General features: G+C 33.9%; 1 protein-coding gene across 1 annotated transcript in view; it reads left to right on the top strand.

Annotated features, from left to right (window-relative positions):
* Positions 1–12,047, top strand: part of LOC148619859 (calcium uniporter protein, mitochondrial-like) — a 69,068-nt gene that overhangs the window by 26,983 nt on the left and 30,038 nt on the right. Inside the window, exon 3 of the mRNA XM_088580210.1 lies at positions 4,390–4,560. Coding sequence (XP_088436336.1) covers positions 4,390–4,560 — 171 coding nt within the window. The remainder of the gene's footprint in view (positions 1–4,389; positions 4,561–12,047) is intronic.

The following is a 12,047-nucleotide window of genomic DNA, read 5'->3' as shown; positions in this document are numbered from 1 at the left end:
CTCTGAAATCTGCTGGAAAATTGATCCAAAACATCATAATGATAGAACCACATCTTTCCTGCATGTTTGTAGAACATGCATTGAATAGGGTATGGATTGTAGAATGGGGTATGAATTGAATAATTTTCTCCATCATGATTTCTAATGTGAATCTTAAAAAGAGATTTCTCATAGAGATTTTGATGTGTTTCTGTAATAAATTGGTCTCCAAAGCAATCAAGTTATGTCATGATCTTTTAATGGGAGTTGACTCCATTGTATTGTCTGCTTTTCTATGTACTAGAAAGGGACCTCAGACTAATAAAATTTGATTGAAGCTGTTGAATAGGGAAAATGTCTGTGGTAGACTCTCAATTGGAAAACAATTTTCACTGATCTGATTTTTTATATGCTCTCTGAGCACTTAAAGTTTTGAAATAAGAGCATTCGGAAAGTCAACAAGAACTTTTATTTTGATTGTTGGGGAAAATTCTAAAGGACCTGGTACATTAAGGGCCATATTTTCTATATCTATTTTACGAATACATAAGTTGTATTTTTTTTTCATATGATTTTATATATTCACCTTGTATACAGTTATTTTGGGTCATGTTGGTAGAGACAATAAAAAATATGACCAAATGTTCCATAAAATGTCAAATTTTGTCATGTATGATAAAAAATTTGCATGTTTACCAAATTTGGGACATCATATTTTCAGTCATTGCTAGATGATATGCTTATAGAGTGATATTGTTGGCCATAAATTACCTCAAAAATAAGGCTGTTTCCCTCTAGTAAAAGTTTTCCAATTTGTCCAATGAATAGCTCAAAAATAATCCCTAGCTTGATAAATTATTTCCAAATTTTGAATGAAAGGCGAAGTGCAGAATATGGTATTTCTGTTTAAAGTTATGCTTATATTTTGTTTATGAGTTGTCTTTTCTTGTCCTTTATAACATTAATTTTTCTAACTACATATTTAAGGTTTTGTACCATTATTCCATATTTGGCTAAACCACCTGACTGTTCTTGCCAAAGCTCTCCATTCAAATATGGTCCTTCTGGTCACGTTGTTACGGGAGATTTAACCATTATCGAAAACCAATCTCTACGTAATATCCTTTCTAAAGGTCCCAAGTACTGTGAACCATGCTCCATAAGTTGAAATTATAACTTTAAAGTTCTTATGGATGCCGTCGAGGACTATGCAAGAAAATGGATAAAACGAGAACAAGAAGACATTGATTTTCTGTCAGAGTGGTTAAAGGACGTGAGGTCTTTAATTTTGAAACGAATGAAAGTTTTAAGTAGGTCAATGAGTGCCAAGGCTACATCTGTTTTCAAAGACCCCGATGTAGCAAAAACATTGTCTACTGTACATGACAAATATGTTGTTGTATTAGCAGACAAAGCCCAAAACAACATTGTTTTTGTCTGCAAAATGTTTTATATCCAATGTTTATTATCAGAGGTAGATGTAGAAAATAATAGCAGTGATAAGACCTATACTGCTACCACTCTCTCCAAAGAAGAGATTGTGGAAAACCATAAATCTGTGCTATCCTCTTTTGGACTCTTTACCAAGGACGATGATTATGATTTACCATCTATGTACTGGATTCCTAAACTTCACAAGAATCCATACAAATAACATTTCAAAGCTGGATCTGCAAAACGTACCACCAAATCTCTTTCAAAACTTTTAACTTCTATACTCACAACTGTCAAAGAGGGTGTGCAGTCCTGCCACAACACTTGTTACTCCCATAGTGGTATTAATTCAATGTGGATCCTGAAAAATTCGAAAGATCTTTTGGAGACAATCAGTTCAAGACTATTATCTGAATATAATAGCATTAAAACCTATGATTTTTCAACACTGTATACTTCTATTCCCCATACTCAGTTAAAATCTTGACTTAAAAACATTTTACACCGTTGTTTTTCCAAAAAAGATGGTACACCTAGATACAAATATATAGTTCTTGGTAGAGATTCGTCATACTTTGTAAGAAATAATTCCAAATCATCTGCCATATATACAGAGGAAGATGTTTACAAAATGCTGGAATTTTTAATCGGCAACATATTTGTCCAGTGTGGTGGACGGGTTTTTCAACAAACGGTCGGCATTCCAATGGGAACAAATTGTGCTCCTTTACTTGCTGACCTATTTCTTCACTCTTATGAGGCTGACTTTATAGTTGATTTGATCAGAAAGAAAGAATATCGTTTGGCTAGATCCTTCAATCTCAGTTTCCGCTATATAGATGACGTATTATCTTTAAACAATCCTAATTTCGGGGATTTGATACATCGCATCTACCCAAAAGAACTTGAGATAAAGGATACTACAGACACTGTGAAGTCAGCCTCATATCTTGACCTACACTTAGAAATCGATGGTAAAGGAAAACTATTGACCAAACTTTACGACAAACGTGATGACTTTTCATTCAGAATTGTCAACTTTCCTTTCATCTGTGGCAACATCCCTTCGGCTCCTGCATATGGAGTGTTCATATCACATCTCATACGTTATGCCAGAGCTTGCCTACCGGTGCACCTGGTCCATGCTCCCACTTTTTAGTGGAGTCTGAGTTGCTCATTTACTTTTGTTACTTTGTATGTATGATTTTAGTTACTTTATGTTCTTTGTTGTGTGTGTCTGTTTTTCATATCTGGTCTTTGTCCCTGAATTACATTCTTTTGATTACCGCTATAACCTTGGTTCCCTTGATTACTCTTTCAAATTTAAAAAGATTAAAAGAGGAAAAAAGCCATCAGTATTACTATTATAAATGTAGTTGAATATGATAAATCATCATTTCACTTTCTTAACAACAGAAAAAAAACTCCATATCATATTTCAAATTTCCAGTCATGCAGGGGGCCAAATATGGTCTTTATTGTATCTAATCCTTTCATAGCTGGAACATACATGGCTCAGGGGAAAAAAATCAAGAGTGAGACTTTGGTAAATTAAAAAATGTTTCCTGGAAAAGTAATCAAGGGAACCAAGATTCTAGTGGAAATCAAAAGAATGTAATCCATCCAGGAACAAAGACCAGACATAGAAAACAGACAAACACAACAAAGAACATTAAATAACTAAAATATAAAGTAACAAAAGCAAATGAGCAACTCGGACTCCACAAAAAAACTGGGAGCATGGAGGAGGTGCTCTGGTAGGCTAAGTGTCCTCAGCTCTCCTAGAAACACTCGCCGAGTTGCTCATAAAAAAGTCAAGTTCAGGGTAGACAAAAGAGGAAAGGAAAACTATGACATGTTGAACAAATCAGTTTACATGGTGCAGATGGATACACAGTAACAATCCAAGCTTTTAGGGATATGTTTGGTTTTTCCCCTGGAAATAATATTCAAGTTAATATAATTATAGTGTAATACCTAAAAAATGAATTTTATAAATATTTGGATTTCTGACACTTCAGTAAAACTTTATGGCACTTCTATAAAGGAAGTATTTGCCACTTGTTGACAAGCTTTTCAATAGTTTTGAATAGAAAAAACTACTTTCGAACTTCTCAATGTAAGAAAAAAAAGAAATGAAAATGGAAAAGAAACAATCATTTATTATGACATTTTAAATTTGACATGTTAATGGTGTAATAGGTAGTATCTCTTTCATGTCTGGGTATAGTTATCTTTTTAACATTGAAATACTTTATTTTAATGGGCAAGCTGGAATTTGTGCTAAAATATGATGGAAACTGAAGCTTCTCAGATGTAATATTTCATTTTGTAGTCATTTCTCATTAATTATGATGTCATATTATAACAGTATTGTGACATTATTACTTAAGTCCATTTTTATTCTTACAAATTTTTGTGAAATCAGTTGATATTATAAAGAAACAACAATAAAACAATGGCAGGCAATTATGTTTGATTGGTCATGAACAAAAATAAAGAACTGTATAAAGATTTCTTGTTGGTCATATTGTGTGACCTTGCTCATCTCATTATTGAAAAGACCATTTACAGAAATACGTTCATTTCTTCCAGTCTCCAGGGCTTTTTCTGCATCTTTAATTGGCTGTGACAGATAACCCTTTCAAAATAACTTATATTAAATTCATCATTTTACTTGCAGGAATTTACCTGTGTATAAGAGGGTACCAGTACATGCAGTACTTGCAATTTTCATTTGTAATTACTTAAGTGAACAATTTTAAAAGCAAATGTTGTGATACTTTTCTTGACATTGGAAATATATTGAGAAGAAATATGTGCTCACTCTGTACCTGTCTTAACAGAGAGTAATCATTAAAGGATCTATTAAAAATGAACATAGTATTGCAAGAAATCATTTTTTTAAAAACCCAAACAATGAAACTAGAATTTAATTAGAACAATTTAAATTTTATTGTATAATTCTTTTTGCAGAAGCTACAGTAGTTTACAGAGATGGTTTGCCAGTGTTTTCAGTGCCTTTACCTTCAAGACGCCATAATTGTGAGTTCACCCTCAAGCCCGTCACCCACACAGTCGGAAAATTCCTTTCCTTTTTGAAAGAAGAAGATGGAGGCATCGACAGAGCAGCTATATTCACAGATGGTATTTATTGAAATTTTAAAAGACATTATTGTTATATTGCTTTGATGGTGAAATGTCCTCAAAATTATTTGCACCCTCAGGCAGCATGTTAAATTTATGGTAGATTGACCTGTCCTTTGGCCATTTATGGTAGACTGACCTGTCCATTGGCCAGTCCTGATAGAACTTTGGCTTTGCTGATATTTTAGAGAAGCTCATACAAATTTCTTTTAGAGATGTCCCACATGGCATAACATTCAAGGTCTGGTTCTGAGAATGACTATCAATTTATTGGCAAGTTTTCGGGAAGTCTAGACTAATGCCCACTGTCTATTAGTACATGAAATACACCAGAACTCTAATGACTTCCATGAAAATTACATGTTATCTTGTTTTTGTTGTCTATGAAAGCTTACAGATGGTTAATGCTGACTCATTGTTAGAATAGTGATTTATTTCATGTCTGTAGTCATTTCTTAATATGAAAATTATCCAGAGCAAAGTTGAACAGTCAGACATATTAGCATAGAAACCGAGATAGTTGTATTTTCTACCTTGTTATTATGGCCTGTGAACAGGTGTATTGTGACGGCACTTTGATTCATGTGTACTGTTAACCGTGAATTTTTTTAGGTACTTTTATTTTAGCTTGTTTGCTGTAAGAGTGTTATGTGAAAACTAATGGTCATGAATTTTATCTTTGAAGAACAATGTATTACTTTTTGAGTGATAGAGAATTTTAGACTTGGCAAAAGTAGGCTGATCACAGTTGCATGAAAAAAGACTGAGAAAATGTCCAAGTGTTTTGTTTTCTCAAAATTTTCCAGTTTGTGGAGTTTGTTTTTAAATTTGGGAATGGTAGATCAACCTCTTAGTTTTCAATGAGAATTTAACATCATGTTTAGAATTTGAATTTGTGGTTTGACTGAACCACTAATAACCATGATAATCAGTACCACAAAAAATGTTTCAATTATTTTTTTTTTTTCTATACCAGACTTTTTTAAAAATAAAAACAAAACAAAAATTATATTTGCCAGTCTGATCAAGTTTTTGCCCATAGATACAGAAAAGCAGTAATTTTTTGAGAGGTGCTAATTTAAGCGTACTTTAGGGGTCTGCGTTACAAGGCCAAAATAAATTCTGTGAAAAGTTTTCACTGGAACTGAGCTTAAGTATTAAGTATACTACTTAGCATTTGCCGAAATTAGAATCTGCAAAATTTTTCATATACTTTTTGCATTTGCCATACAGTTTTGCATTGTCTATCATATAGAGCATATATACTCTCATGTTCTCATGGTACATATATGTATGTAATTTTACACTTTTGAAGAGTGGAAATGTTCAAGGAATGTTCCATACGAGTAAATTAAGATAGCTGTTAGTTTATACCTATATTATAAGTTATAAGCTCCCAGGTGACCATCTATGATTATTTAGACAGTTGATTTGTTGGAGGGTGAGGCATTAGCTGAACCTCTCCAACAAATCTACTGACTGTCTGAATAATAACAGACAGTTTGATTGATAGAGCTATATCAGTCTCAGCGTCATTCTGCAATTTTTGTTATCATTGGTGGATGAATTTTCCTTTAATGATCATTTGCCTATTTCATTTTCATCTCTGGCGGGTGGATTTTCCTTAATTTGCATATGGCTGCTTCGGATATTTGGACAAACGGTTTTATCCAATAACAAGTGGTCAACTCGAAGCAAAATCATACAATACATGTGTTAATGGATACCATTTTCTCAAGAATGAACATCTCAGCATGCCTGCATGGGTTGGGAAGGCAAGGGACCATGAGCCATTTGCCCGTTTTACCAGAATATTGTCCATTCAAATAGAAGAAATTACAAATAGCCCCTTCAAATTTAGAATATCTTTCCAAAAACCTGATAAAGGCCCCCTCTCAAAATTTTCTTCCAACCACTGTTCATGATTCCTATAAATGGTAAATCTCAGCCATTGAATACTTGATTTTTTGTCAGTTTTGATTTTTACATCAAAGTGGTACTTGCATGAAATCAGATTTTATGAAAAAGAATCAGAATTAATAGGTCAATTGTTCCAGAACAATTGAAAGGTCTTTCCCACCAATTCCCTCCCGACAACTGTCATCTTCATGGGAAATGACCTTTGCGTCACGGTTAATGGCTTATTGTGGTTTAGCTTGTAGAAACGGTTCGATCAACATTATTTATTTCTTGTATATATTTAAAAGGCGAGGTTTTTGACAATTGTTAAAATTTCAAAATAGTTCTGATTCTTATAAGAAAGATGAATTCAGTAGTAACTGTGTTGTAATAAACTATTTTTTCCTGTCAATTTCATAAATACAATTAGTTGAGAACAAAATGAACTTGTGATTTTCATGAAAATAGATAAATTCAAAGGGAGATAATTATAAAGTATTTCAAAGCAAAAGGTCTCAATTGTCACTTCCAGGTCAAATGGCCACCCCTTTATGAAGTACTAAAACACACTTAACCTAGAATTATCCATTGAAAAGGTATTATTTGAGTATGTATTGAACAAATGTGGTCAAAATAAAACTCAGTTTGTAAACTCTAAATTCGTACTTTTAAGTCTCTACAAAAGTATGAGTATTGTGTATAAGTGTGAATAATGTGCCTCCATTGTGTTAATTGGAACAACAATGTCGGAACAAAGTGACTTTACAAAATTACTGTACAATAACTGTTTAAATATTTTGATAACCAAAAAGTCGGTCTCTGTTCTTGCTATTTTAAGGCAACTAAAAGAGTCAATGTAAATTGATTCAGTACATGAGTACTTTGATTTTCTTATTTTAATGACAATTGAAAATAATTAATACATGTTTATTTATCGTGATATTCTCGCTATGCTGTTGTTTAAATGTTAGGCCATACATGGGGTTGTTTTGCATTTAAAGATCGTAAATAGTGGTTTTTTACTGATAAAAAGCTGGACATCCCTGATTTAGGTCCAAGCCACTTTTTGAAAAATGTATTGGAAGTATACTTTTAAAGACAGTTTTAAGAAACGAACATTACGCATGTATTAACATTATTTACTTATTGTCTTTATTCATATGCATTTTTTAGATTATTTTATAAAAAAATTGCATTAATTACGGTAAGTACTGTTGTTTTCAATGTGTGCACCAATTTTCAAAGAGAGAAATGATTTTCAATAACCAAAACTGACAAAGACACCACTATAGGAATTGGTTGTATATGAATATAGTTCTAAATTTCGGTGGAGAGTTTTCCTATATAGATACATATTTAGACCGTAAATACCACGTTAACAGTAGTTATAACTCGTACAATAAAGACTTAAAGAAAAAAACTACAGCAAAAAAGTGCCTAATAGAGATTCGGAAATGACCATACAAATGAGGTAAAATATCTTGTCAAAGTTTGACTATGAACCAAGAAATACAAAAACATACTGCAAATCATTTAAGATCAACAGTGAAGGTCCCAAGTCTATACGACTTATGGTTTAAAAGTTTAGTGACCAACCGAACAATTTCATTTTAGGTCGTGAAATTGCGTAACCAGGGAAACCTCAAATCTTTTGGAAACTTTGTCAAATAGTACTGCCCCGGGTTTTATAACTCTGGATCGAGAAATGATCACGTCTTGTCAGATTGCAAAAGATTGTCAAAATCTTGTCGTGAGATGTTCAGCCAAAACTTTGGCAAAATGCCTGGCGGAAAAAAAAGAATAATAATGATAATCCGAAGAAATACAAGAAGGTCTTCCCATTGAAATGGGAAAGACCTTAAATGTCATTGGGGGTGGGGAGAATAGGCATTTAAGTGTACTTAACCAGAAGCAAAACTGTTCAACTAATTACAACTTTGCATCACAGATGTGGTGCCCTGTAGGTTTCACTATCTCAGACTCTCTGTGTAGGACTAGTTCAAAGGAGGGTCTGTTTGAGTCCAGAAATACATGGAATATCCGCATGAAGAATACAGCCAATCGTTTAATCTTACTTAGACTTTCAGATACACAATAGTGCTTCTATTAACCATTAACAATATACAATAATTCACAGGAGCCTACAAAGTCACATCCTTATTTTTAAGATAAAACCTAGTTTCTTTAGGTAGGTTGGCCATAAAGACTGATTATTTCTCCCACTTCCTCGTAATTCCTTCATTACAACATAATCTCCTGTCTGTCTTCTTGTAATGTTGTAAAATACTGCTTTTCTTAATGGCTGTTCATATTGTGTTGACACATTTTTATGTATCTACTTGTTGTATCCTTAACAGCTTTGTAGTTCTCATTGCCAGACATTGACTTTAGTGCCTTGCTGTTTTATATCGCGCATTTCAGGACTCTAGTCATTACAGGCTTCTTTTGGCCTTGCTGTGAAGTTGAGAAATAAAATAATTAGACTCATTAAGGGCTACATAATTTCTTACTATGAAAATGACAAATAAATCGACTGCTGGTTTAAATTACAATAGACCCTTTTGTGCTAATTATCTGAGCAGGCTCAGTTAGTACTTGCGCGAGGTAAATTTGACAGTTTCTTTAATAAAAAAGGGTCTATTTGCAAATTACAATGAACTCATTCCTTGATCATGTTTTCCTTTCTCAACAGCTAAGATATAAGACATTTTACCATAAATAGTGATTATATCTCCCACAACATTGCAGTTCCTATCATATTGCTGTTGTAAATTCCACTTAAGCCTAATTGTAGTTCATTGGATTTTCATGTAATTTACGTAACATTGTATCTACTCTATATCACAACTTGTTATTCATTATCTTTAGAATGTTATATTTTTTTTTACTATTTAGGTTTTCTGTTTAATCCTCATGAAAGAAGTTCTTTTGAAACTTGTAGAAGCATTGTCAATAGATCAAGTATACCAACACAAATATAGTAATTATGGTACTATTGATACTCCTCACTTACAAAGTGGGGGTATATAGTGATAGGGGTGTCTGTCCTTACAAAGTGGGGGTATATAGTGATAGGGGTGTCTGTCCTTACAAAGTGGGTGCATATAGTGATAGGGGTGTCTGTCCTTTCAAAGTGGGGGTATATAGTGACTGGGGTGTCTGTCCTTTCAAAGTGGGGTATATAGTGATAGGGGTGTCTGTCCTTTCAAAGTGGGTGCATATAGTGATAGGGGTGTCTGTCCTTACAAAGTGGGGGTATATAGTGATAGGGGTGTCTGTCCTTTCACAGTGGGGGTATATAGTGACTAGGGTGTCTGTCCTTTCAAAGTGGGGGTATATAGTGACTGGGGTGTCTGTCCTTTCAAAGTGGGGGTATATAGTGATAGGGGTGTCTGTCCATTCAAAGTGGGCGCATATAGTGACTGGGGTGTCTGTCCTTTCAAAGTGGGGGTATATAGTGACTGGGTTGTCTGTCCTTTCAAAGTGGGCGCATATAGTGATAGGGGTGTCTGTCCTTTCAGTGGGGGTATATAGTGATAGGGGTATCTGTCCTTTCAAAGTGGGGGTATATAGTGATAGGGGTGTCTGTCCTTTCAAAGTTGGGGTATATAGTGACTGGGGTGTCTGTCCTTTCAAAGTGGGGGTATATAGTGATAGGGGTATCCGTCCTTTCAAAGTGGGGATATATAGTGACTGGGGTGTCTGTCCTTTCAAAGTGGGGTATATAGTGATAGGGGTATCTGTCCTTTCAAAGTGGGAGTATATAGTGACTGGGGTATCTGTCCTTTCAAATTGGGGGTATATAGTGATAGAATGTCTGCCCTTTCTTCTGTCCATACTTTCTTTCTCCCTTCCTTCCCTTTTCTTTCCATTACACAGAGGGGAACTCATCTCTCAGATCCTCCTACATCACAGAATGGAATTTAATGAAACTTTCATAGAGTTAGATATTCCTATTAGGCACCTCATATTTTATCTTCATTAATGTGGGGTTTGACTTTCACTTACCGGAAGCAAAATATGGGTTTTTTGTTCATTAGTGAATATGGGGACATGGGGGTGCGTCTCTTATCTTTTACTCTTCATACACAGCTGAATGGATTTTAATAAAACTTCCACAGAATCTTTATTACATATTCTCATTGTGCACCTTCTATTTTAGATTTTAATGAGAATCAATTAAAGGATTTCATATAGCAAAACATTGACTTTGTCATTAATGATAATCGGGAACTGGAAGCAACCCACTCTTATCCATTACATCATTCTACACCTCTGAATGAAATTTAATGAAACTAGCAAAAGAATCTTTATTACATATTCCTATTTAGCACCTTTTATTAAATGAAATGGGGGGTTTCACATAGCGAAATATGGACTTTGTCATTTGTTGATATGGGGACATCCAGGGGGCCCTGGCATCTCTGAACCATTACTCCTCCTGCATTTCTTAATAATTTTCATGAAACTTTCACAGTATCTATTACATATCCGTTGTGCACCTCCAAGTTAAGGTTTTGATCCAAATCTATATTGAAGTCAAAAGCTGCATGTTATAAAATGGGGGAGTAGGGTATCATTTTAGTGATCATTGCTCAGTTCTTAATGTAAATTATTTGGATAAATTTAGCAAGTTCTTAAAATCTGCACTTGCTAAATCTAAGTTTCTTGGGTTAATTCTAAACTGAACTTGAAATATATAAGGGAGAAATAATTTCTACTAGCAAAATTGAATTTTAACTTTGCATTTAGCAAGTATTTAACTTGAATTTGATCACTGATTGGGTGTACTAAATCTCAAGCGTAGCTGCCAATGGATCCTTGCAGTGATAACAATTTTTATGTTGATCCTGAAATGTTTGCATTGTTTTACATGAATTACCGGTATTAGAGTAGGTGTCCTGATAAAATTGTAATCAAAACATTAGAAAAATTATAGCATTTTAATAGACAGTGTGCCAAAGTGAGTTAAAAAAAAAATGTTTGAACATCTATGTTCCGTGGTAAAACTTTATTGAATTCTAAATACTATTTTATTATCAGAACTGGTCTTTGGAATTGCAGGATTTGATTGGTGCATCACTCCAAGTATTAAAATCCTAAAAATTATCTATGTATCCAATGATTGTACTAATTAGTGAATCTTACGAATTTTGTTAATTTTACCCAGTACTTTTCTGTGAAAAAAGGCTACGTATGTCCACAATAAATCATACCAGAAATTTACAAGTAAAACAGGAAATGATTGACAGGATTTGGAAATAAAAACCTGTGAGGACATCAATTTCCTTTCTGGTGATTGACAGGAAATTGAGGATTACTTCTGAAATGAAACACATCATCTTTTCAGCATAACTATTAATTTGGTTGATTTCCTGCTAAAAGTCCTGTAATTTTTCCCTCCACAACCAAAGTTCAGAGAATATATCGCTAAAAATATCCCCTTGTTTCTCAGTCAAGGCCATCTATTAGTTCCCAAGAATGAGGATTTTCAACCCTCACACCAATGAGCTGGCTACAGCTTGCCCAAAACAACATTATGATATGTATGTAGCTAGGGTTTTTGTAATTACGTGTATAACCAGATG

This window comes from Perna viridis, chromosome 4 (assembly GCF_037379345.1).
Source record: "Perna viridis isolate PV_CMFRI_1.1 ecotype Kerala chromosome 4, ASM3737934v1, whole genome shotgun sequence".
In the NCBI taxonomy this organism is placed as follows: Eukaryota; Metazoa; Mollusca; class Bivalvia; order Mytilida; family Mytilidae; genus Perna; species Perna viridis.
Note: the sequence above shows the minus strand (reverse complement) of the source record. Positions and strands in the feature narration are given on the sequence as shown.